Source organism: Molothrus aeneus, chromosome 9 (genome assembly GCF_037042795.1).
Source record: "Molothrus aeneus isolate 106 chromosome 9, BPBGC_Maene_1.0, whole genome shotgun sequence".
Lineage (NCBI taxonomy): Eukaryota > Metazoa > Chordata > Aves > Passeriformes > Icteridae > Molothrus > Molothrus aeneus.
This window is the reverse complement of record NC_089654.1, coordinates 17,589,036-17,616,473: the sequence shown is the minus strand read 5'-3', so window position 1 is coordinate 17,616,473 and position 27,438 is coordinate 17,589,036. Positions and strand designations below refer to the sequence as shown.

The window sequence follows — 27,438 nt, the reverse complement described above, 5'->3', positions numbered from 1 at the left end:
GAGTAGTTTACTACACTAGCAGCGTAAAATTACTACCTTAAGTATATAATCTACAAATGCAACTAAATAACCTTCAAAAAATGAAAGGAAAAAAAGTAAAAACACTGTACTGCTTTGTGTTTTCTTCTAGTAATTTAACCACTGCATAACACAAGAAAACCCAAAGAAACCTGTGCTTGGAAGCCAGTGGTTAAGATATAAAACAGCAGCAATCTCTAGGGATGCTCAAAGAAACCTGTGGGCTTTACCACACAATTCATGCTTCCATGCACATATAGAACCTAGGAATTGCCATACTGAGGAACTTAATTGCCATTTGAGTATTCAGTAAGGGACTATGTAGTTCATCATATTTATAATATGCTGACAACAGCAGCTCTTAATCCCCAGAACCTTCAGGAAACTGTCCAGCCTATGCCCTGACACATGTGGTAGTGCAAGACAATGGAACAGATTTATACTATCCAATCCAAAAGTTCTTCCCCAATACACAAATTTACATAATATACAATTCCCCAATACACAAATTTGTAGTTTAAGTTACATTCCTGGCCCCTGTGATGTCCTACATAGAATTTCAGCATTCAAAATTTCAGCCACCTGAGCAACAGTGGGACTCAGACCTCATTCACCCATCTTCACCTTCTTTAAAATAAATAAGATACAGTATGAAATCTCAAGATACCATAAAAGCCAGTTGTTTCAGAATTTAACCCCCCCAAACTGTTCTTTCATGAAGTACTCATTATAGGTACATAAGCTCTTATCATATTAAGAAAGAAAAATTCACAAAATAAGAAGCTGTGTTCCTTTCCTTTATTACGATGTACCAATACCTCGCATACAACATGCAATTTATTGCTTATTGACATTATTGCATATATCAAAGGGAAAAAAAATCAGCCAATATAATTTTATGCAAGCTCCTAAACTGTTCAAACAAAATACAGAAATGCTTTACAATATCACTGAAATGCTAACAAATAATTCAGATTCTTTCCTGTAATAGAAAGTAAATTTAAACCCATAATACTTAATAATTCACTTTGCTATGACAGATTACTTTTATCACCAATCTTCAGAATTGTTATATTGCATGTTTAAATTCTTGTGCCATGATAAGGATTGCTACTCCCATCAGGTCACATTACTAGGTGAATTAAATAATGTGATCCTGATATTTTGTGACAGTATTAGAATTTACTGCAAACCAGATTGTCAAGATTTACCAAAAATCAGTCTAGCAGAATCTACAGTTTTCATCCTGGCTCTGCACATAAGTTAGATAAACTCATCAAGTTTCTTCTTAGATAGATAATATAAACATTTTCGAATTACAGGCTCCATTACTTATGCCTAACTTGTAACTCATTTGTTCCAAACAGGTTTTCTAATTTGATTTTATAACAGGTTAGCTGTGCTTATTCTGCATAAATAGGTATCTGTCAATATTGAAGAAAACACTGTTTGGTAAATACATGCTAGAAACAAATCCAGGACATTTGGATGTGTGCATATTAAGTGTGCAAATTATATAGCCGAGCTCATGATTAGCCCTTTTCTTCCCTTCCCCTTATGATTTGGTGTTTCTTGTGAAACTGGAATAGGATTACTATAAACAAAACCATATTGCATTCAAAATTTTGTATTCTGTATTACAGCTTAGTATCATATTTAAATGTTGCTTTCAAACCTAGCAAATTTTTAAAAATACCAAAATTTAAAAACTTAGAAGACAACTGACATGCAACATGTTCCATTTGGGTGCAGATTCTCATATACTTAAATATTTATAGGCTCATAAAAGCATGTCCTGTCCACAAGACAAGTACAATATTTGACATCCCACACATAGATTAAAAATAAAGATACAATACAGAATATTTTATTTGCTTTTATATTTTCAATTTCAGTGAGTAGGAAGTTATAAATAGCACACTGCATCATTATGTGGTTGATACCATGCCATGCTGATCTCTTCGAACTTCACTCTCTTACAGACACTTCTTTTACTCACAACTAGGTTAAAAATGTTCGTATTAAACAGATGCCCTCTCAGTGCAGGACATCACACCATGAAACTGTTCTCAGAAGAAATTTTGCCAAAATATTTCTTATACCAAACAATATGATTTATTCTTCATAGCTACCTTCCATTCTTTACTGAGCTATAAAGTGCTTGGTTATTATAAATAGAACAAGACTTGAAAGGAGGTAGCTAGTAGGAATTTTTTAATGGATAAGAAACCTTACCAAGTGTTACCATCTAAAAGTATGACTTGATGCTTTATCCCAGATCTCTAAACAACCTAGGCAGCACATATTTCATCTTCTCTGCCATAAAAACAACTTTCAAGTTGCTTTCAGAAAATCCTAAGAACTTCACCTAACACAGATTGTATCCAGGTTTGGATGAAGGTTAAAAGTTCACAAATATTATCACTATTTCCATCTGGCTGCCATCAATCAGGGTATCAGCAATGAAGTACCGTTCTTTTTCTGCCTGTATTCCACAGACAGAGAAATCTGACCAGGAACAAACTTTCCCTCGTGGAATTCCTTGTAGCCAGATAATGCTGTTGTACTGTAGGATATTAAAATATGAAAGGGGCTTCAATAGTTTTCAGTCTTCTACACTTGCACTTTTTCATCTGAAAATTCTAGTCCCTTTCTGTTTGCTTCATTGATGGCTTTCAGCAGCAGCCAACAGCACACCAGACCCTAAGCTGGAGTCATTGTCAAGCAGCCCTTTATTTTCCTGACTGGCTCAGCAGAAGCATCGCAAAACAATTTTTCAGACTTCTCTATTAAATGGTCTTTTACATAAAGCTTGAACATACATATGCTTAAACACACACAAAGCCATGAGAAAAAGTCCTCTTCATACAATAATCAACAACTGGTATTCCATTTTATACAGCTTGAAAGTTCTAAAGAATAAAATTTAATTTTCCATCGCAAACACAGACACAAACACCTAAACATTCCTGCTATTTATCTGTCTGCTGTTGTCCCAAGCACAGCAGTAGGAAGACATCTGGATCTCTAGGTGTGTACTCAAAGTCTCCTCCTCCTCTCCTCTTTAAAGCTGCCTGAATGCATTTGCTCACTTGTGTAGGCTTTTACCCTTAGGTTGTTAGTTCTGCAATATGAGTAATTTTCTCCCACAATATTTGAAGCAAAGATGGAAGTCATTCTCTTCAAAACATTGTAACTAATTTAACTTTTAATAAACTTTAGTACATAATTTGGAATTGTTAAGAATTTATATATGAAGCCAGCTCCCCTCATTTTCCTGTGTACATATTTCATTATTCAATGGTTTATATGTTTTAAGCAATTAAGTTATTAAATTATGGAGTTCCTTCAACATAACACATATTTACAGAGGTAAAGTAGGCTTCAGAGATGTAATTCTTACCACTGAAGAATTCACACAGATAACCCATACAGCATCCCTGTTGTGTGAGCCTCCACTGAAACACTCTGAGAAAATGAGTATTTGAAGTATACTTCCTCTCTGCAAGTACTGATTCCAGAAATCAGTTACAGAACACCTAACCTACCACTCTCCTGCAGTTCTGAAAGTGGTATTTACTCATCTTTTGATGAAAAATTAAAGCCATACAAAAGGGAAACTTGCATTTCTACATACAGCCTAACTGGTACCAACAGTCTGTCTCATGATCAGCAAGCTACTGTCACCTGGTATTGAAGAATGGAAAAGAAAAGAAAACCAAGCTATTTTTTACAGGAGTCACTGCTTCCATTTGATATGGCCACAGAAAAGACACCTGGTGACATGCCAGGAGTCTGCTTTTACAATGCGTCTGTTGAAAAATAAAGTTTTAAGCCACTAATAAGATATCACATTCAAAAGCATTTGTTACGATGCTAATTACCATGCATTTACTTTTTTGCATAAAAAAAGCAAAGACACAAGCTTACAACATTAAATTTTATCAATATTTCACAACATTTTTAAAATTAATAAAGTGCAATTAAAAAATGGGTGCCACAGCTATCTAATTTGCTGTATTATAAGCTTTTAATGGCAGGTAAAAAGTGCCCTATATACTACTGTATTCAGTACATCACAACTTTGCTGCCTGTTTACTGAAGTCTTTGCTGAAACCACAGCTGTTAATAGTTTTTTTTAATAAGAAAATTTTCTTCTGATGCATCAGGACATAACTGTAATAACTTTTTTAAAAAATTATAAAATTTAGAGCTAATGCATTGCAAAATAGGTTTTTAATTACACTAATTTTATGCAGCAATCCAAAATACTAGCTGTTCTAAAAGAATTATCTCACTGCCCTTCAATCCTGGATTGTTGGCCAAAGTGTAGTATGCAGAGTTTTGGATTGTTTTTTGTTTCTAAATCTAGTTTTAACATCAATTTTATTATCGCTTGACTTACTTTTTTTCTCCCCTATCAAACACAAGTCTATCTAGAAGTGGAAGAAGTAGGCCGTTGTAATGAATGGCCTCCACTGACAACAAAATATTTAAAATACTGAAATATTAAAATCAATGTAAGAAATTATAAATTTCAGAAACTTTTCATGAATTATCACCCTAAGAGTTTCTCCAAATCATCTTATCAATTTTTTAATCCTACTTCCATAAAAAGAAAAGCAGACTTCTATTTTCAAGCCTACTTCTCCAAAACGCTTGAATTTACTCAATTTTAGAAAGGAACAAGCTTTTACAAAACTATTAATCACAGGGATCTAGTGATGTAAAAAGTAAATAAAAGATTATTTTGCAACAGGTATACTGAAATCACATTTTAAAAGATACCAGGTTCTGCAAATGAGCATAAAAGAGTCCATTGCTTTGAGCAGGATGGACTCTCTGTGGATTTACTGGTACCCAAAGGAGGCACTGCACTCACTCAGATCATACAGCTCAAGAGATGAATTGTTAACTCTCCCAAGGCATAAACAGATCTTTTGTCTGTAGGCTGTGAAGTGTTAATAACCATGGGATCCAAACCCACAAGTACTGACAATCCTTGCTATCTCCCTCAACAAGGCAGGATTGGGAAACTTTTAGAAAAAAGCCTGCTGAGCTGAGCAATGGAACAAGGCTTTCAAAAGTGCATTTTACACAAGTCCAAACAATACTCTCTGACAGCATTTCAGCTGGGGAACTAAACTTATTGCAGCTGCCTTGGTTAGGAGGCATTTCAGCCTATGCAGTTGTCCTGGGTCTTACATGCAATTTCTGGATGAGGGGAGTGCCTAGTTCCTCACCAGGGAGGACAGCACAGGCCACTCACACCTCTGACTACGGAGGGGAGAGCTCATGTCACCCAGCTTTGTCAGAGGGAACAGGACTAATCACCTACGCAGGGTAAATAAGCTACTTTTCTATTTAAAAATAAATTGCTTTAACAGATTGCTACAATAATTGGGATGTGCACCGAAGTCTCAGTGAAAATGGACACTTTTACCACACCTACACCAAGGAAAAAAAAACAGATGTTAATCAGTCACAATTCCGGATAAAAGAAGTAAAACAAAACAAATTTACACATAACTATAGCTCTCAAAATAATTTAAAATAAAACATAACTCAGAATTTCCTCGAATTGTATCACAAATGAGATTTAGGACTATTCCTAGATGGTGAGATTCCTCTCTGATGACCTCCAAGGCTTCAAGTTCACAGACAGAGTAACTGAGTATCTATTGACAAATCTGTGGTTTAAAACAACAAAGAATTGTGTCTACAGAGGTCAACTGTTCCTTCTACAGAATTACCATACAGTTTTAGAGGAGTTTGGCACTGTTAATTCAAGAGTGTTCTTAGTCAGACCTTGGATTTCTGACTCGATTAACATCGAAAATGTGACAAAAACCCTCAACAATTCATATCAAACAGGCCATTTTTGTGATAAAAGAAAAAAGTATTACTTAAAGTTACACATCACATATACAGAAGATTTTTATATCTGTGCAATTAAACTTTGAATCCAAATAGCCAATGGTTAAAAATACTCTGACAAGAATTGCACCACTTCTCAAAGGTAGTAGCAGCAAAGGAAAGAGCACTTCAGTAAGAACTATGCCATTTCCACACATCACCTACCATTTTAACTTACAAAAAACATTCCATGGGGAATTTAGATGATGTACTATTGCATGTAACCTAGGACATCACATGGGAATCCTTCCCATCAATGGGAGAATTTTAACAGCTCTTAAGATATCACGTGGTCTTATAATACAGCATTTTAGATAAAATTATTTCAAAATTTCCCAAAATGGTTTGCATTCATACAAGGCAGAACAAAAAGCAGTAAAAGACTTCATAGAATCAAAGCCAAATTTTTAGCTTTTCTTGCAAAAATTAAAAAGTTGTCAAGAATGAAATCTTGATTGTTATTCCTAGAAGAAAACATAGAAACGTGCCTGGAAAATTGCACCATATCAGGAGTTTGGGGAATTTTTCATTTTCTAAAAAAACAGATATGTCAGTATTCACTGGATTTATAAAACATTTTAATCAGAGAAACCTGAGAGAAACACTTTGAACACACTGGTGGACAATAAGCAGTAACCAGTCTGCTCCTTTCTAATTTCTGATGCTTGCAACTGCTTACAACAGGCATGTGGAGCTCATCTGTGTGAGCTTTTGCTTTTATTCCTCACTGGACAGGATCCGCAAAGCGTGGCCCTGGGTGTGCAGGCAGTGTGGCTAGGGAAAGAGTAAGGTCAGTACAGAGGTAATACCTTGTTTCCATAATAGGAGCATTCCATGGCAGAAATGTGCACTGTTTCAGTGAACCCAAATTATTTTCATAGCAGAAATTTCATTTATGTATGATTTCTAGGCAGATTTTCCATTTCTATGAGTTTTCGCTTCCTCCTGTCCAATAAGACAAATGACCTTGTAGCATCCTTTTGCAATTTTGACCATCCACATCACATTCATAATATCCAAGACAACACTTGAGATAATCCAGGCGCTCTGGGCTGCAAATCCTAATCTCTGGAAACCTTCTGTTCCAAATGAAGAAATGACGTGGCTGTAATACACAGGCATGACGGCAATCCTCACCACGAAGAACACAACTGTCATCAGCACACCATTGAGGATGTTGGCCTTTGAAGATTTGGGATATCCCAGTACTTCAAAAAACCACCTGCAAAAGAAGTGTTCACAAATACCAGGCAGACTTGAAGCCATCTCATTAAAAATTATTTTGCCTCAAGTTTATTTTGAATTCATCATGTATTAATTGCTTCTACCTTTATAATTTCTAAATTATTGCACTTTGTCTTGGCTTAGTTACAAATCCTTCTGCTTGGCTGCACTTTTTCCCCACCACTTAAGCAGTGTATGTGATCCAGTATACTGCAGAATAACACATAGAAAATCCTGATATGAATTGTGAACCAGTTGACAAACCACGTGAATTTCAGTGACTATTGTATAATATACAATAATAAAACTATAAAGACATATTTATTACTTGATGTTATAGTTTATACCCACAGCAGCTAAAATTCTTTGTCCCATTGAAAGCAACTCTAAAATTGCATTTGGATTTGATAATCCAGAAAGAGCTCTAATTTCTTGTAACTGGGATTTTCTGACTGCTTCTGTTCAGCTCAAAACCAGAACATTTTCAGAACCAGACACTGTGAACTCTTGATCATGTCACAACTTGGAACATTACCCAATGAAAAAAGATAAATCTAAAAACTGCCTCTCCATCTACTGCTGGGTCATAAATGGTCTTTAAAAAAGAATTCTTGCATACTTATTCCTAGATACACAGGCATAACTTATCTATTGCCTAGCACACAGAACCTGAGGGTTGAAAAAGGAACAACAAACTTCTCTAATCCTTTGTCATTCACACTTAAGCCAGAATAAACAAGTAAAATTTGTGCAGCAATGGCAGATGGGACAAGAGCAAAATAACTTAAATCACTGTATTCATAATGGGGGATGGGGAAGAGAATGAAATAATCTGTTTTTCTCCAATAAGATACAAGGCTAAAATGATTTAACATAAAACTAGTTCTAAACCTGGTTTTAAAAGTAATTTTTAATTTAATTACCTACAGATTATAATAATTTATAATTACCTAGGTAATTATAAATACACTAGAAAGATTTTCCAGACATCCAGCTCTAACAGAAATATTCTAGAAATTCATTAAGCATGCAACTAGGACAATTAAAATCCAGGCACTCGAGGTGGCAGTCCAGCCCGGAAGCAAGAGGCCTCACCATAGAAACACTTACTGACATGAAGAGAAAGACCTGACATGTTTGGTCAGATTAACAATCAAAGCTCTCACTTTCAATGATATATACAATACAGAATCAAAAATTAATGTAAAAAATGGTTTTCAAACATACTGCAACATGCCAGTATAGGTAATTTGCATCTGTTTAGCAGCTTCTCTTTCCCAGCAAATAAAAAAAGTCTGTAAATAACAGTTACCATTACAATTTTACCCACCACAGTTCAGAATTAATTACATAAATGCTGATACTAACATTAAAAGATCTAAATGCTTGGCATGGAGACAACATCCAATTAGAGATCCCTAACAACACAGACAGGAAATACAGAGACAGTTCTAAGATTAGAATATCTTTTATATTTTAATAAGAGCTCTTTTGGTAGACTAAGAATGCAAACAAGAAACATAATGTAAGTCGTTATCGTTATCCACTACTCACTCTCTTAAGGGTCTGATTCACTTCAAATTTAATGGAAAAAAAATCATGCACTAATGAGATGACATCTCTTAGTGCAAGGGACTTTATCTCCTGCAGCTATTTCTGCTTTTCTGAGAAAGTGCTAAATGTCAGTATTCAAAGACCCATAATCTCACCATGGGCATTTTAAAAGTATAAAATTACTTTTAAAAGTATAAATTACTTTTAATAGCCAGATGTACCCCAATTCTTTCTAATGCCACAGTCTGAAAGGTAAGCATCAGTGTAGGAACACACATAAACCCAGGATGACATCCTATCTTGATAGAAGCTGGGATAACAGCCATTCTCTAAGACATGAATATCAATATAAACCCTTTTCTCATTAAGTTTGAGGAAGTGTTTATTTATTCTTTATTTTCTCTGCACACACAGAGCACAGGCTACAACAGGCTGATATCTCCCACTCAACTGCACTGGGGCAGAGGAGCGCAGCCTCTGGAGAGCTCCATTATCCCACCCTGTCCTCCTGGGAGTTTGAGTTTACCAAACTGATGTTCAAAAGGGACCACAGCACAATCTTTTTTCTCTGTAAGATCACTGAGGAATGCTACAGTGTCATAAAACACTTCAGAGATTAAGTCACAATGCAGTAATGGGCAATAGCCTGTCTGCAGGAGGAATACAGTTTCTATTTGCCTTATCCTTTCTCTACCAGACATCTGGAGAAGCAAACAGATGCCACACTTGTAGAAGCAATAAAGCAGAAATACACCCCAAAAAGCATGGTTAAGAAAATGGCATCTGATACACTGAAAGTCCTCATCCTACCTTGCAAAAAACTGAAGAAAGAGGAGAAGACTGCAGCCCTGCTCTGAGCCCATCTTACCTGAGGTGAAGTCTTTGTGGGGCAAATCCTACCCCCAGCTGTGGCCTGAAGGCTACAGAGTAAGGGGCAAGGCCACCCTCCTCTCAGCACCATGGAACTCCAATGACAGCTTTCCCCTTGCAGCTGTACGTGGCATTACCAGCCTCCTTTTCTGATACAGCAGCACATCAGGGAAAAACACTTCTACCAGCAGCCAAGGCAGGCTCTGAGCTCTGCAGGAGAAGCTTCAGCCCCTTTCTTCTCTAACCACAGGTGTGAAGATTAACCATAACCATTATAGTTAAGTGCTGAAAATAGCTTGCAGAACTATTTTTGAAGGCAAATAAAAGAATATACATTTATATTATTCTAGATATTCATATGCATATATAAATATTGATCTATGTGTGTAGAATATTGGAAAATAAACTTCAAATTATACAGGACAATGCAATTCCATTCTAGGATTCTGATGACAATATTATCTTGCCTCTTTTCCTCATCCATACAAAGAAAAAACATCCATGTTGAAGATGGCTTTATTATAAAAAATAAATGAATATACAAAAGTTAATAAAGAATATTTTATTTGTGAATTTTTTGTCTGGTATTTTCATAAAAAGCTGGTATTTCATACAAAGTCTGGTCTAATCCAGAAAGGAACTGGGAGATGAATACATTAGTTATACAGTTGCACCTATAGCAGCAAAATGTTTTCATAGCAAAAAAGATTTTCATATAGTAATCCTTAGTTCAATCTATATAAATTCCCTGTCAGCAGACATTCCACAACTATAAAAAGACTTCCTAAGTGACAGAAATAGTAATGCAGATTCAGTTTTAAAAGAGCTACGGAAAACCTCCCTAACCACTTACCGCTGATTGACAAAAGGAGTGGAGAACTCTGCAAGGAGACGGAAGTTTCCAAAATAAGCCAGCAGACCTTTGCTCTGGTTAGCAAAACAAAACAGACGTACAAAAATCAACAACGTAGATGTGAAATTGCCATTTGAGTCTTTAAGTATACACAGAATGATACATCATCTTGACTTCTTTAATCGAACTGAGTTTGCCAGCTGTGGCCAGGTTTCCTGCACTTTCTAAGCAAGTTTTTTCACAAAAGCTGCAATTGTCCTTCAGGTATCTCCAATCAGTAGCTTCTTACCTCAAATAAATCTTTATAAGACCTACAGTTAAATTGCCATGAAAAGCTAACTAGAGAAGACTTGCACAAGTAGTCATAGATTACTAATAACCATGATAGCATTACTGCCTGAAATAATTATAAACATTTTTGATTTTTCAACGTTTAAACAAGCCCAAACAGAAACACTTTATGCTGGAGAAAAATCTCCCTGCATTGCTGTAGGAACATATTTTGCCAAAGCAAAGACGAATTCCCAGCTCTAATTTGACCGCAGGGAAGGGCACGGGAAGCCCTTTCTTCCCTCCTGCAGAGGGCAGGGGCAGCCCTGCCAGCCGCTCTGCCAGGTCCCTGCCGTGCCCGTGGGTCGGGCACAGCTCCTCCACAGGGCACATCCACACCACATCCCCTCCAGCTGAGCTCCTTCCCTCAGGTCACACACACTATCCACTTGCACAACTGCTGGGTAAGCAGCAGTTTGCAGGTGTAGAGGTAAAATGATTGGGGGTTTTTAATTTCCTTAGGTTCCCTGAACAATCTATGGAGTGGGTCACGATTTGTCTTTCCCCACTAAGCAAGCAAATACCCACCACTTCAAGCTTTTCATTGTCAGTTTGCACTACACCAAAAGAACATCTGTGTGTTTAACAAAATTATTTTTATCCCCAAAAAGCAATTTGGAAATAACATATTTAGGGGTGACTTTCTCTGAAGACAACAGACTGAGAGCAACACACTGGCACCCACAGGCAGAGCTATATCAACATAGAAATAAATGCTTTTAAAGAAGCTCACACTAATATTATGCTTTCTGTTTCCTCCAGAAACAACTAATGAATTTTCTGCACAGAGGATTAGCCTTGGTAGTGGTATTTTAATTTATTTAATATTCAGCTCTAATTCACTTTCATCCAAGATAGTATTACTAAATTTAATTATCTTCAGCCAGAAATAGATTATTTACTTGACAGTGTACTTCAGCCCCTCTAAACCCTTACATGGGAAATCTGACAGTAATCTGGCATCTCAACACTTTCACTGTTATTCACACAGTAGGCAGGGAAGACATGATTAAGGTTGGAAAAGACCTCCAAGATCGAGTCCAACCATTCACTGTGCTCACCACTAAAGCATAGACCCAAGTGCCACAGCCACACACACACCTTTCCAACTTCCAGGGATGGTGATTCCACCACTTCCCTGAACACTTGCCTGACCACCCTTACAGTGTAGAAGTTCTTCCTACTATCCAAACTAAACCTCCCCTGGCACAACTTGTGGCCATTTCTCCTCATCCTGTCACTTGTTACCTGGGAGACAGAAGCAGAACGTAACCACTTGAAACCATTTCCTTCTAACTTTCCAACTAAATATTCAAGCTTGTGGTTTTATTTAAAACCCTGTTCTACAATCATATGAAAAGCTCTTCTGTCAAAGTCTCTTTACAGCAAAAACTGAGAAAAGTTTTTAATTTCAACGAAGTTACACATTTTTGTTGGTGTAACAATGAAAAGTCATGCATTTACCACAAATAACTGATAAAAACATTTAAAATAACGATTCAAAGTATAAGTATGCCTTTCATTAACCAGTGATTTTTTTAATATTAAGCAAGTGAGGTCTATAAAAGCTGTTTCTTTAATCTCATCTGCTTATGTTACAAGAAAATATAACACTTACCAGTACAAAATAGTAAGCATACAGAGCTGCCAAGTGATGTATTACAAAAAAATTGTCACCAATTGCCTTCCAGTAGTAAATAATAAGCAAGAGATCTACAAGAGAACAGAAATAACTATAAAGAACTATTTATTGTACAATCATTGACCTCAGAATAGCTTCTCACATTTTAGAGAGATACCAAGACATGGCATCAGTAGAAACCCTCTGAATTAATGATGTCTGAAGAGAACACCTTCATCATAAAGACTTTACTTCAGTCAAAGCATTAGGCAACAGCATTCTCCCAACAATTTCCATAAATGATTATTTTCCACATCAATGGAAATACAGATGCAGTAACTTTAGCCGAAGTATTTTGGAAGGAAAAGGTGGATCCTGAATCTCATAGTGACCTCACACTTATAACCCCAAAAATCAGGAACATATGACATAGAAAAGGCAGGTCTGCAGGGGGCATAGCAAACATACAAATACATGCAACAAATGCAGGGATCTATTACAGAGAAGCTCTGAATCAAAAAGTAAAGTATATTAGTAAATTTGGTACCATTTACCAAAACTATTTTGCAAGAGGCATTTGGAATAAGAAGCATATTTACTTTATTAAATCCCAATTTTCTAATTATTGCAAAAGTGACATAGCAAGTTAGTGTTAAAAAGAAAGTTTTAACATATAATAAACAAAAAAAAAAAAAAACCCTAAAAAATTTTTCTTTTCCCATGATGGTCTGAGAATTCAGAAGATCTTGTTCTCTGTATATAATAACAAGCAATTTCTGTCCCTACTTTCTGCAAATGAGTATCTTGGACTGGAATATTATTGACCAAGGTTCCAAATCAAAGACTTTACCCCTGTGCCTTTCTAAAGTCCAGTGTGCCTTGATCTCTTTTATATTAGCTATCCTCAGGCAGAGCTCTACATCATCTGACAGAGCTGCTCACTTCCTATTAATAGTTAAACATCAACTATACAGGGAAGTGAGAGAGAATGAGTGGTCAGGTTGAGATGCCTGTTGAAAGGCATTCATTAATTCATAATGAAAGTTTAATGTATAATTATTCAAAAATAGATACTGATTAATTTAAACATGGGAGCTGAAGCTATGAAAACTCCAGACACTTAAAGTAATGCACAGTTTAACTGAATATGCTGATCACCAGATTACCACTTCCACTGGGTGGAGAAATCCAGTATGAGATAACCAAGACTGTGGCCCAGTCTCTGATCAGAAACTTCATCCTAACATGAGAAGTTTTCACTGAAAGTAGTCCAAGTCACAAGTTTTTGCTTTGATATGCCAGTATTATCCCCACACAACATAAAAGAAAGCTCCAAAGCATTTTGTAGCAAAATTCCCATGCCAATTTTAATTGACAGAAAAATTAAGAACATAAAACATATGTAGAAATAAATAACATACAAAATAAATAATTGCCATGTTTTATACATGACTGAATTTTGGCTTAAAAGGAGACAAAGATGGGCAGGCAGGATCCATTTGCCTCAGCTTGTGTTGAGGGTTACTAAAATTCTTCTGCCAGCATTCTGAGGTCACAGGAAGAAACACCTGATAGAAGAGATACGAGCTGTAGGCACTGAGAAGAGAGTGAAGGGCACTGCTCCAACACCTCCTCAGCTGGCCAAAGGACAAAACTGACCTGGAGCTGGTGGCTGCACATCAAACCATGACAAAGCCACACAGTGGTATTTCCTCAGTGCTTGAGGAGATAGTCTATCTTTGAAATCTGCTAGCAAGATGCTGTGATTTCACCACAACCCACAAATCCATCAGCAATTTTAAAAGCCACAGCATAACTGTATTGTATACACATACCACATCTTCACCACAGTGGCTCAGGATAAACATATTGGTATAGTGACTCAATATAAATAAACAGGTCATGCATGCTGTTTACATGTTGCATAATTACCAGAAATGAGGTAGCCTGTGGTAATAGCAATATTCAGCTTCACAATTGAAGGGTCACCCCTGTAAACACACCAAAAATACATAGTTACAGCCTAATTTGCAAAGGACATACACATCTCAAACACAATGCCATCACGGCACATTATTCTTGGCTCATCAGTAAGAGATTATGCAATCTAGTTAAGAAGGGTTCTAATCACAAGTGAATTCCTTTTCCACCCAAACATAAGACACCTACTAGCTACCCTAATCAGGATCAACCCCTGCCTCAGCACAGAAACTGCCCCAAGAGCCTTGCTAGAGATTTGAACTGAAACCCAGCAAGTGCTCTGAGCTGGCTTCTCAGGAAACTGAGGATAAAAGAGAACAGCCCAGTCTCTGTCTCTTAGCCCTTTAACTGACACTCTGTGTCTCCATTTTTGTTTTCTGCCAATGCTAAAAGTTTGATAAGGGTGACAAAAATATCTTGCTCAGCTGGTGCTTTTCATATTCATAATCAGATGGATGTTTATAGGGATAAACAGAGTAGAAGAACACAGGAAAGGACTTATTTGCCAGTTCTCTGAAGCCAAAGAACCTTTGAGCAGAAATGCTTTTCAGAGTAGTTTCCACACCTTCTATCCCTTTTGGTGCCAAACATTCAGCAGGCAAAGCTCTTAGTAGCACACACACAGCTCCAGTTTCCTCTAGAATGTTCAACAAACCCAAACTTGTGAATACAGCTCCAGAAGGGAAGCATCCACGTTACAGCAAGCAATGTTTGTTCTTCTCTCCACTGTCCTCTGTGCATTCCTACTTTGAGGAGTTGACTGCTCAAGACAAGCTGTGAAAGCAATCCTTGTTGTAAACCTTCCAGAAAAAAGGAACCTGTGCTTACAGCCAACTCCAATACAAAGTCTGCCTCAGCCAGAACACAGTAAAATGCTATTACTTAACTATTTTTTCTTAATCCTATTGGAATGGAGCAGTGGGAAGAGATTTCCTGTATTATTACAATCTGTTCACTAAATTGTAAAGCTTTCTTAGTGTCTAAAACTAACTGTTCCCTCAGTGAGAGGGTAGTATACAGGAAAATAAGACTCACAAAACCAGAATTCTGCTGTTAGGTGAAGAAAAACCATTACTAGGAGAGTCTGGAACTCACTCCATCTGTTAAGACTGGCTGTAGATGTTCTTTAAAATACAGCTTGAAATGGGAACGTTTTTCAATGCTTCAAAACTTGATTTCATGAGCTACGTATGTTGTGGGCTGAGTGCTTCTTTAGGTTTAGACATAGAGGCAGATATGTTCTCCTAACTTTAGCATAAACTCTTTACATAGAGGCCTCATGTTACAGCTCCCACCTGCAGCAGCAGCCTCATAACTAAACTTCTTAGGGGTCCCAACACACTTCAGCACATCACCACCAAGACAGCCTGCACTCAAGAGCCTTCATATTTTCCAGACAACATGCAAAGGGCTGAGTATATGCAACTGGTTCCTTGATAATGGTAGACATGACTTAACTGGATGGGACAGGGAATGGTTCACTCCCCTCATTATTTTTCCCCCAGAGAATGGTTACTTTGCATCAAACCTCCTCTAAGCTTTCTAAACCAACAGTTCAACAACATATATGGCTGCACTGTCCCACCTGTCACATCCCTTCAAGAAGAGTCTCTGTCAGAATCCCAAATTATTCTCAATAAGTGGAGAACTTAGAATTTAGTCTAAAATCTTCCAGACTTCCTGACCTATCTCCTTGAATGGAAGGTGCAATGGAATCATGAGCCCTGATGTCTGCAGGCCAGTGTTGATGCAAGCAAGAGCCCAGAGTGACAAACAGGGAGTGACTTGAATAAGCAAATGGGAAGAACTATCTCTTTGGTGATTGCTAAGAAGGTATGTGTGGCAAATGAATTACACATGAAGATGCACGGGCAGATAGAACAAACGAAAGTCCATACAACTGACTTTCTTCAAACTTCTTTGCAGATATAGAGTCATATAAAATGCTAATCAAACATCAAACTTGAAAAACTGTAATGACTATGAAGTGAACAGTCATAGGAAGGAGCCTGTTCTCCTATGAAGCCACAACTTAATCCACTTATTTATGTCTTCTCCCTCTCCTTATCTGATCTCTACCACCTCCACATTTTCTACCATGTGATTCTCACTACCACAAAAACAATTTCTACATCATCTATGTTAGTCTGTACTACATACAGAAAAAAGGAAAAGTTTTATGAGAAGTCCTAGACCACCAAAAATGTGACACACAACACTGATGTCTCCCTAGAGCTTCCCAATGTTCCAGTCCTTGTTATGATCTACTGTATCTATTTTCAGGCATTACCTGACAGTAATACCACATTCTCTCTCCATTGAACCCAAACCCTTTGCAGGGTTCAACAGAGAACTTTCACACAGATATACACTATCCAGACCGACTACAGCTTTTCAATTCCACTTTAAAATTATTACTGTAAATAGCAGAGTTTCAGTCATACTGACTTATAGTTAGTTTATTCTTTAATAATTTAATATGCTATTTCAAATCAACTGCTTGTATTTTATCTATTCCACTTCACAGAGACACACTGAACTAAGACACTAATACTGACACAATAGTTATCAAATTTTCAAATAGTACACACATAAAAATGAACACATCACAACTACATATTTTAATGGAAAATAAAACAATAATGCAGTACTTAATACACTGTAGGATTCTTTTTTTTTCCTTCTCAATTGTGTTCTTTTATTGTGTAACCACAACATGTATGCAACATGCCTTACCAGAGATGGTCAGCATTAACAGCATCATCGTACAACAAAATGTAAAGGCAAAACCCTCCAACCACCAAGGCATGGAATGTGGACACTGTCCTGAAAAAGAGATCATAGTCACAAGGAGGTACTGCTGCTCACAACTTCCCATGCTGTGCTTAAGGTAGGATGTATCCCAAGGCATTCTCAAATCTGCCTGCAGATACTTCTGTGGGAGACAATCATCTGTTCTCTATGCTACACCCAACTCCTTACACAAGGACAGGTGGGAAAAAACAATCAAGAAGGAATCTATTAGATTGGAGTGGGATTGACAATATTAGATACAAAGTGAGTCTTAAAAGTAAGGGAGATCTAAGTTTTCTTCAAATTATCCCATATATTAATGAATCCTTAAAGACAGTATGACATCTAGCTCTCTAACAAATGTTTTCTGTATTGTCCCATTTGCTGGAAAATGTATATGCAATTTCATACTCAGATTAGCCCAGGAGTCCTGCAACAGCAGGTTTCTCCTTTCAGGCACCAAATTAAAAGACCCATAAGAAGTCTAGTTTGGATTTGGAAGGTGGCATTAAATGAAAAATCCTAAGCTTCAGATAGAATTTCTAGTGCATTTGAAGTAGATTCTGGTTTTCAAAGAGAAAACTTGTATAACTTGGTTGTAGCTGAATACCCAAGGTAAAACAGCTAGAGGTTTATATCAATTAGCAGCTTTGTACTGGACTAGGGAAATATAAAATAAACGTCACAGTAATCAAAGTTGCCTTGTCCCTACCTGGGTACTAGACACAGTTTTCCCCCAAAGACAACAGTCTCCAGTTTACAGGCTGCATGCACAGTGTAGACAAACTCTGCATGCTAACAAGCATGCACTTTTAGAGAAATATCTATTTACAGAAGCCCCAGCAGGGTTTCTGCCAGCACACAGGCCAGGGCCCCTCCTGCCCTTTCAGTCCACATGTATTCTTGGAAGGTAGAACAATGCAATGGGCATGGGTCCAAAATGTGTAACCTTCCTGCTCTAGCCATGGGTTTAACACAACTATAAGCTGCACCTAATACTGTGTAGCTACTGTCAGCTTTCCCACTTTCCAAATGTAATTAGAAAGAAAAAAAAATGATGTGCAAAAATATCCATAGGGAATCACAGATACTTTTTGAAAGATGAGAACTAAGTTCAGTGCTGTGTAATTGGAAACACTTCACACCATATTCACAGCACCAACAATATACACACAAATGCACAGATGCTGTTAGTTATTATTCCTGTCTTTGTACATATTGAATACATGTATTTGAAAGTCATTAATATTTTAGATGTCCTTAAGGCACTCTCAAGAATCTAAGCTCTACCATGCAAGATTTGAAGAAAACATTTAACTTCCTGCAGAAGACTTTGCAAAGAAAGAAGTTATAATCCCTACTCTATTTCCAGAAGTGGCATTATTATCTACTGGCAATAGAAGATTCTGTAACTATTCATAAAAGAGACTGTATTTACAATTTGTTTCAAGAGTGTCACTGCACTATTTTCAGCAGCTTTTTCAATAGTGTGACAGAAAATGAATGGAGGTTAGTATAATATGAGTAGTCAAAAACTGGATGAGAACAATTAATAATCATTACAGCACAGGCTGCACTTCTGCCCTCTCTTTTTTGAACAAAGAAAGAAAATTTAATTATCAGAATTGTAATGATAATTAATAGTTTAATTAAAAGGTCTACTCTTGTAACACAGCATTAAACAAGATAGGAACTTTTCTTCTTTTTAAAAACAAAGCAGAACATGCAATATTAGTGTCTGAGAAATACCTGGAATTTTTGAACTTGAGGAGAAGATAATGCTACAAGAACGAAAATTTGTCCTAAAATATAGCTCATTAGTTTACAGTTGTAATTTGGTTTTGAAGAGGCCGTTTACCTGAACCTTTCTGTTTAGAATACAAGTTATACACAAGTAGAACACTTGATGGGAGTGAAATAAAAGAAAAATAAGAAAGAAAAGAAAAGGCAGCAGATTTCCTCCTTAACTCTGGACTTTGAAGCTTCTCCATAGGCAGAGCAGAAAAAGGGAAATAGTACAACAGTCCATTTTAATAAGGAATCTAGGTCAAGCTATCAAGCTCTGTATATTTCCTTGAAATTTTTTTCAAAGCTTGCATCCTTTAACTCCTCATTAAGCTGCAAACAAAAAAAGCTGCAATGCTAGGTTGCAGACTTGCTTTTTTATTATTGAATATATTTTTTTTTCATATCTACTTAATAGCAGTACAAGCATATATTACAGGAGAGGTGACAAGAATATATGCACAACTTGAAGAGTTATACTACGTCCATGACCAAATACAGTTTTTAACTCAATTTGAGTGTCCATATACTTCAGATGCCAGAAGCAATTACTTTATTGGTTCATAATTCTTGGAAGGTCAGAATGAACAAACTGACAGCATGGAAAATACAGCCAAGAGCTGCAGCTCAAATGCTTGATTACGAAGCCCTCCAAACTGTAACAATATATTTTCAATGCTACAGCTCATTTCAGGCAGATGCCCTCTTCCAGACCCAGCTGAGCTGATAAAAATGCATAACCATCCTCTGTGCCAGTTTCCTTAGCACTGCCAACAGAATCATTTGTGTGTGCGCTCCCTACACCAGTTCAATATAGGACAAAATAACAACCATCTACTTTTAAATAATTTAAATTAAACCAACAGATTTTACTGGGACATAGTAACTGTCTCTACCTGCAGAGCTCCCTGCAGAATAAATACATACTCATCTGCATTCTCTGAACTTGCAAGATACTCCTTGAGGCCTCTCTTCGTTTCGGTGAAACACTGGAGTGACAGGGCAGTTTGAGAAACACTGTGTTTGGTTAGCAGAGCTGAAGTAACGCAAGCACAGCTAGCCTTTCTTTCCCTTCATGCCCTCCTCAGTTATAACACCCACAAGATGCTGATGAACTATGCTTTGTGTTTCATGCCTTCTAACTCCTGAGCTGGATGAAGCCTGGGACCACAACCCATCTGTGTGCTAACATCTACATCCTGCTATCAACCCCAAGGAAAAAAAAAGGTACAAAGAGGTAAAAAAGGACATAGTATGGGGTACTGTATCAATTGAGCAGTTAAACACCTTATAACAAAGTAGCCCAGAGATTTGGAGCAGCTTATTTCCAGCATATTTGTGATGTGTAAAACAATTCATGTTATTATGCAAAGCACTACACCAGTGCAGCACTACCAGGCATGGGGTAAGTTCTCATAAAGCCTATTATGCAATTCAAAGGCCATTTGATGTGGCTTATAGACAATAGCTCAGCTTCACATGGGAACAGTTTAGTTTACTTTTCCTGTCTGCCTCTTATTGTTAATTGGAACAGAGAGGTAAACCTAAGCTGCACTGATACTGGGAACTGGCATCCTACACAGTTGTTCTGGCAGATAGGTAATTATTCAAAGATGGAACTGAAATCAAGATGGTGCTTTTAAGAACACTGCAAGTGGACATTTGCCAGATGGAAGGGCAAGGCAATTTGAGTTGCTAATGCTGCCTTGAACAATGGAAACAGCTTTAAAAGTATCCACCTGATACTAAACAGCACCGAGGAGGAACAGAACTGCAACTAATGCATTTTGAGTGCAGTGACAACCATATAGTACACATTTTTGAGCTTTAAATTTGGGAAACATCTAAAAATATTTTAAACTTGTAATAGGCAAAGGTATACTGTACCTATCTGTTTCAACTGGAGAACCTTGTGTACTATATATACCCTTGCAGAGTAGTATGTTGCAAATAAAACCTCATTGATCACCCCATTTTCAATTACTATCTTATACTTCCCTTATGGCTTAAAAGACTCATTGGTCAAACAAGTTTCTAGAAGTCCTGTATCTGAGGGGACAAGTGAAATGCAGGTGGATTCATCCCACTGATTGAAATACAGAAACACAGAGAAAGTGAGGAACGTTTTTGGACGGAGTTTCCGCAACTCCTTCCTGCATGCGTACCCTGTGTCTGCTACAGCTTCCCCTCCTCCTCCTGCAGTCTCCTTTCCCTACAACACACATGAACCTGACTCTTTTCAATACTACACTTAAGTGTCATTAAGTTCCTTGGAAAACCTTAACCCATATAAAACAGTTTGTCGTGTAGTAGCAGCAGGTGAAAAACGGCTTTGCTCCTGAAAGCATGACCAGAGATACACTGGGATTTTGAATAAATTGCAATAGTTTTGATTTTCATACATGTTTGGAAAGGAATTTTTTATCTCTTCTCTTTACTAGAAGCATCACAGAGCATCTCTTCAGTTTATTACCTCTCACTAGTCACTGTTTTATCTTTGTACTGGCTTTTACTTGGGCATCACTGTCTAACAAAGCATTTAATGTACAAGTGTTAGTAATGCTGTGTTTCTATGAAGGGCCTCAGCATTTCACATGCATTATTTGTCCAGTGTCTAGAGCCAGCCCTCTGATCTTTACCTTTAACTAATAGGGTTTTCTTCAGTCTTACACACACACACACACACACACAGGTGGCTCACGTGTCCATGATTTCAGGTAAGTCTTTAACTGTTGTTGTTTTGAACACTTTACCTTGAATTCCATTCGATCTTCCTTTTTTGGCTGAGATTGTTAAAACCAGGTGTTATTCGTGTTGACACCCAAGAACTTACAACGTGGAACAGGAGCTGAAATACAGTAAAACTGGCAAGAGCAATGCCAATAGTCAGGTTGCTGAAGGAAGCCATTGTTCTTCAACCTGTGAAGAGAAGCAGAAGGTAATTTCACTCTATTCTCTATTTAACTATTTTAATCGAGCACAGAAAGCATTTTTGACAGCAAACTTATCAACAGAAATGTTATTCACTAATAGTTTCTACTTGTTCAATGTCTCTACTTAAGCATTAAGAGTATAAAAGTATGCCCAAACTTTTAGATACACAAGTTGCATTTTGGTTTTGGGTTTTTGTTGGGTTTTTTTTTTTTTTGACATTTGCATATTATACATTTTTGTGGCCTAAAATTGCATGTATTTTTGTATTTTTTTCTACACAGAAGGGGCAGTGAAGACCCCTGACCAGGCCAACTGCCAGCTCTGCAGCCTCCACTCCTGTCCCAAGGACCTCCAAAGTTAAAACTTGTTTCATTATTGCCAGATTGCCTGCTGCCAACAGGAGTTCAAAACGCAACAATGCAATCAGATAAGCACAGAAGAAAGGGTTTTGGGTCAGCCCAGAGAAGCAGTGGCCTTGCTGCAGCTCAGTTTGTGCACTCTGCAGAGACAGTAGCTCCCAATTCCCACTGTGCTCAGCCGAGAGCTTGTCCTTGGGATGGGCTGTGGGCTATTGGAGCTTTCCTCCTCCACAGAACTCCAACCTCCACACATCTCCACACTCAGTGGAAAGCCATCAGAGCTGCCTGGCTTTTCAATTGCTGGATGCTCAGCTATTTCATGAGGTCTAAATACCAAAACAATTCCAAACAGAACTGTCAGTCTCTAAATGCTTCAGTCGTTTTTCCTGAGTCACCAGTATTTGCAACACAGAATGATATTTTCCCAAAAGCCACAAACCTCTGACGTGCATCCCCAATTTGACAGTGAAGTGGTTTACACTCCAAGACTGGCAAAAGGTATAAACTCAAAAAATGTCAATTTATATTATGTTGAACTGGAAAGGGGGAAAAAGTCAAATGGCTTCATTTCAAATATTTAAATAATTAATACCTATTAAAAACCTGCTGTCACTTATTTTAGTTTTACTTAAGAAAATATCTAAAAATAAAATGAAGACTTTTAGGACAGCATAATCTGATGTTACCACAGCAACCTAATGGTCAGCAGAGTGATACAATGACATAATACATTTATGTCCACCTTTATTTCACGTGCATTACAGAATGAGTGAACATGCCTTAGATTTTTGAAATTGTATCTGCATTGCAGATAGTAAGAAACTTGAACTTCAGGAGGAAAAAAGAGGGGAAAATGTCCACCATAATAGCAAAATATTCTCACTCTGGGGTGTAAACGGTGAATATATTGAAACATATAGATCAGAAAAAACATACTTTTATCTTCAAAGATTTAGAAGCAGAAGGTTCAATGGTCTCAAACTTTTCCCCCCTCTACCTCCTTCTTTTCTATTTATTCTCCCTGAACTGAAGACAATAAAACTTCCTCTGACTAGTGCCCACAGACCTACAGGTACAAAAAAAACCTGCAGGACAAATAAGAGCAGATTTGCTGAGTGAAACCTGCCTCTATCATGTAGATTTCAAGTGCTTACTTCAGACCAGCTTTAATTCTGTCCTAGGGACTCCACAATTCTTGGAACATATTTGATGTGCTCCTAGGGCCTATCTTCCTGCCCAGTTGAACCCAAAAGGAATCCAGCTTGCATACTCTGGGACAGCTATGCAACACAAATCACAGGGAATGATTCCGTTCATAAATGCATTTTTAATCCAAACTAAAGTTTTTATGTACACACACTGCAGTGCATTGCATCAAACTAATTGATTCCAGTTGTTTTCTGATTACCTGTTCTAGTGCAGCAGCATATAAGTCCTGCATACTTTTTAATGTTACTCTATCAAAACTTCCAATTTCAATTACAGTCCCGAATATTCAGTATTCTCGATCCTCCACATACTTTTCCATTTGCCTCCTCTGATCAAGAAGACACAAAACACAAACCAAATTTTATATCCTTTTCACATAGTGTAAAGTACCAGAGACAATGGGTGTTAAGCTCAACTTTCTAAAACCTTACCATTTGAAGAAATAAAACAATTTAGTTTCTACCAGTTTAAACCCACTGAGAATCACTGTATGGTATCCAGTTCAAGATTCTAACCCCAAGGACAAAGCTTTGTTATTACATTATCTCATTTGTAGCAACCAAGTCTTATCTTGGACAATGTAAGGAAAAAGAAATTATCAGCTGGTTTAAAGAAGGAAGCCAAAATCCAGGTCAAGTACAAATCTCTTCAGAAAAAAAGCAAAACCACTAAGCATTAACCACACCTCTTTCATCCTTTTGACTAAAATATAGCAATTGTCATGATGCTACATTTTATTCATCTGCAGTTACTACAGCAGAATGTCTGAGTTTCGAAGACACTGACATAATCTCTTGGACAAGAGAAAACCATGCTTTGTTTTGTTTCCTTAGTACCAGAAGATTATATTACATTATATCAGGTAAGTAATGTTTTAGCTTTTGATAGGTGTTCATTTTAGTACACATTATGGAATTAAGCAAACCTTGCAAACATCCCTTGAAAGAAATGCATTAGAAGACTAATCTTTCACCTAAGGAGCCTGTGGAGGGAACTCATTTTTAAAAAAGGTACTGGCATGCAAAGTGCATGACCTGACTTTCAGCAAGTGCAGAACACATGATGCCCATGAAGGACAATGGTACAATGGTTTTGGAGGAGAAGAGAGGCAGACAAAAAATTAATCACTAAGCCTCTGTGGTTGGTCTCACAGATGCTCAAGTTTTGCAAGCCTGATTTCATATATGCTTATCAAGATGCTGTTTAAGTATAGTAACTACCAAATCCAGAATAATTTTATGTTTTACTTCAGCAATTAATAGTGTCATTTTAATTCCATTCAAGGACCTGGTGTAAATACAGCATTTCACATGTGTTCAGCTATAAATATTGTCCCATATCTATAGGTTGTTATTTTCTCATATCCCTAGGTTGTTTTCAACTGTATCCTCTTTAACATGAAAATTTACTGGTTTTACCAGATTTTCTTTTCATTTACAAGAAAAATTATTAATGTTGCTGAACCTAAACAGCTTGTTGCATTGTGCTTGTTCACTTAAAACAAGCACAATTAGCTTCTGATTACAATTTTCCTTGACAAAGCCCAAAGTTAGTAAGCCAGGCAGCTTCAACTACACTGTGGGGTTTTTTTCCAAGTATCTTCTATTAGCTGTACAGCAAAGTCTGATCAAGATACAGAACTTCGTGGATTATGTATGAACAGACACTCTATCACCTAAACTGCATAGTCATTGATTACTGTTCTGTCAGCTGATACAGGGTTTGAGCTAATAGGAGGCTGGCTGGGCAGGAGGTTTAGTGTAACTACTTTGTATGCAGGAAAAACAGTACAATACACAGTTTGGGTCTCCACCATTAGCATTTGCCTTGCTTACCCAAAATTACCCAAATAAACATTCGGTTAGACAGTAACTACATATGATCAGAACTTCACTCTTGTAGCTTTTCAATGGAGTCTTTAGGTAAATAAATATTACCAAACACTTGAAACTAACATTTTTTCAGCAAGGTATTGCTTACATGCCTAGTGTATTTCAAATTACTCCATTGACCCAATAACTTTGAAAAGGTTAATAACACAGGTTTTTTTCATCATACTCCATAAGAGTTAAAAATATGTTAGTTTTCATTTGCTATTAACATGCAGTGGTTTTCCTGCAATTCTGTTTCTACTTGAAATTTAGAAGAAAAAGCAATATCCATTCACCCCCAATATGATAACACTATGAACTCCTGATAGAAACAAGTTGGCACTTAATGAAAGAGGATAAAGAGAATAAAGGGGCAGGAAAGTTATCAAGTGTTGTACCATCAAAAGCCTTTAGCATTTACGTTCTCCTCCTCTTACTATTTCCACATCATCAAAATAAGAAATGCAACAGTATAGCAACACATGGTAAGAAGGTGCAGTGGAAGGTTTAAGGCCCACAGCCCTTACTTTCTTCGAGGCTGGATTTTCAGATGAGTTGGATCAATTTCCAAACAAGATTACACCATAAAGCTGCTATTGATACCAGGACATCGCATGAAATACTGTGCTCTCCTGATCCGCTTAAAACTGAAAGCCAAATCCAATAGCTGTAAACTTGTCAGACCAATCTGCAGAGAGCAACACTGGACTACTGACTGTTTCCACATTTTATAATATGCCCAGTAACAAAAGCAGTGCTGGAGTTCTGCTGTGCTCTCGGTTCTCAATGGTAGATCCTATTCGTCTGATATCTTATTTAGCTCAGTAAGTAGCGTTAAGGAGAAACACAACAAAATTCAAGCCACTCACAGTTAAGCCGTTCCCTTTTGTATTTAAGGCTATTCACACCCTAAACTCCACTCAGCTTTCTGCTCTTAGAACATCAAAGCAACCGGCAGATGAAGCATTCTTATAAAGGCAGTGTACTCAGGATGAGGTGGCCGCTGCGATACCATTTACCCAATTTCCTCAAACCCCGGAGGCAGTCTGGAGTCGCAAAGCCCCCAAGAGGGAACCCACCCATACTCGGTGGGCGCGGAGAGCCCCCGGGCTGCCCCCGAGGGACGCTGCCCCGAGCCGGGCATTACCTCGCTGTCCCGGTCACCCGCGGCGCCCGCCGTTCGCACCGGCCCCGAGCGGCCGCGGGGCAGGCAGGCAGGAGAGCACAGCAGCGGGCAGGCAGCGGGCACCCTCCGCGCTCGCTCCGGCGGCGGAGGAGGCGGCCCCGCGCAGCCCTGCGCTGTCAGCTCGCCCCGCGCCGCCGCTTGCGGCCCTCGGCCCCCGGGGCCGCCCCGCGCTGAGGGAGGGAAGGAGCCGCTCCGCGCAGCCCCGCGGGGCGGGGGAAAGGGGCCGCACCGCCCCCGCCCCGCCAGCCCCGGCCTCTCAGCGCCCTACCGCCTTCCCTCCCCGCACGCCGCACCTGGGACCGGGGTTACGGGGGCTGCGGCGCCGCCTCCTCCTCCTCCATGCCTTCCCCGCGCCAGGGACTGGACAGCCCTTCTCGGGCGCAGGATGCTCCGTGCTCCGACGGGGATCGGGTTACGGCGGCCGTAGCCTTAAAGGGGCCGAGCCGCCGCCGCCACCTGCCGCCGGCCTCCGCTCGCCGCCTCCGAGGGGCCGCGGCTTCCCCGAACCCTCCCCGCGCTGAGGCCGCCGCCCCCTCTCCGCAGACGCCCCCGCGGAGGCCCGCGCTGAGCGGGGCTCGGTACCCACGGCGATGGCCCGGGACCAGCCGGCAGCTCCTCGGCGCGGCCCGAGCGCAGCCGCGGGGACACCGCGCGGGCAGCACCGCCCGTGCGGGCAGCGAACCCCGCTGGCCACTGCGGATGGCACCCGAGCCCCTGCGAGCTGCCAGCACGGGCTCAGGGGCCCTGAACGCCGCTGAATGGTCACGGTGTTTGTGCTGGGGCAGGATAAAGGCCGGTCAGACATAGCACCTCACCTTCCAACAGCATTTTAGTCACTGTGTCTTTCACTTGCACAGCCCGGTTGTCTGTACTGTGTCATGGGAAAAATGCTGACGTGACCGTTCGTGCCCTGGGAATCCATTTATGCACTCTTT

At 38.7% G+C, this 27,438-nt stretch overlaps 1 protein-coding gene across 3 annotated transcripts; it reads right to left on the bottom strand.

Moving 5' to 3' along the window:
• Positions 1-802: 802 nt before the first annotated feature.
• Positions 803-26,969, bottom strand: TLCD4 (TLC domain containing 4). 3 transcript variants are annotated; one of them, XM_066555394.1, is made up of 7 exons: positions 26,797-26,969; positions 21,698-21,863; positions 17,103-17,192; positions 14,319-14,377; positions 12,384-12,478; positions 10,436-10,509; positions 803-7,156 (listed from the first exon to the last, which is right to left on the bottom strand). In XM_066555394.1, exons 2-7 carry the CDS (start codon positions 21,850-21,852, stop codon positions 6,841-6,843), a joined length of 789 nt encoding a protein of 262 aa, XP_066411491.1. In that variant the 5' UTR covers positions 21,853-21,863; positions 26,797-26,969; the 3' UTR covers positions 803-6,840. The 3 variants fall into 3 exon arrangements, with proteins under 3 accessions (XP_066411491.1, XP_066411492.1, XP_066411493.1); XM_066555395.1 differs by lacking the exon at positions 26,797-26,969 and adding an exon at positions 26,465-26,552; XM_066555396.1 differs by lacking the exon at positions 26,797-26,969 and adding an exon at positions 26,187-26,246.
• Positions 26,970-27,438: the final 469 nt, after the last annotated feature.

What these genes read in the sequence shown, in the direction of transcription:
- TLCD4 (XM_066555394.1), bottom strand. Translation starts at nt 21,852, where the DNA reads ATGGCTTCCTTCAGCAACCTGACTATTGGCATTGCTCTTGCCAGTTTT. An exon ending in AAGATCGAATGGAATTCAAG is followed by an intron (nt 17,193 to 21,697) that starts GTAAAGTGTTCA and finishes TCTCTTTTTCAG; the next exon opens with GACAGTGTCCACATTCCATG. An exon ending in CACAGGCTACCTCATTTCTG is followed by an intron (nt 12,479 to 14,318) that starts GTAATTATGCAA and finishes GTTCTCTTGTAG; the next exon opens with ATCTCTTGCTTATTATTTAC.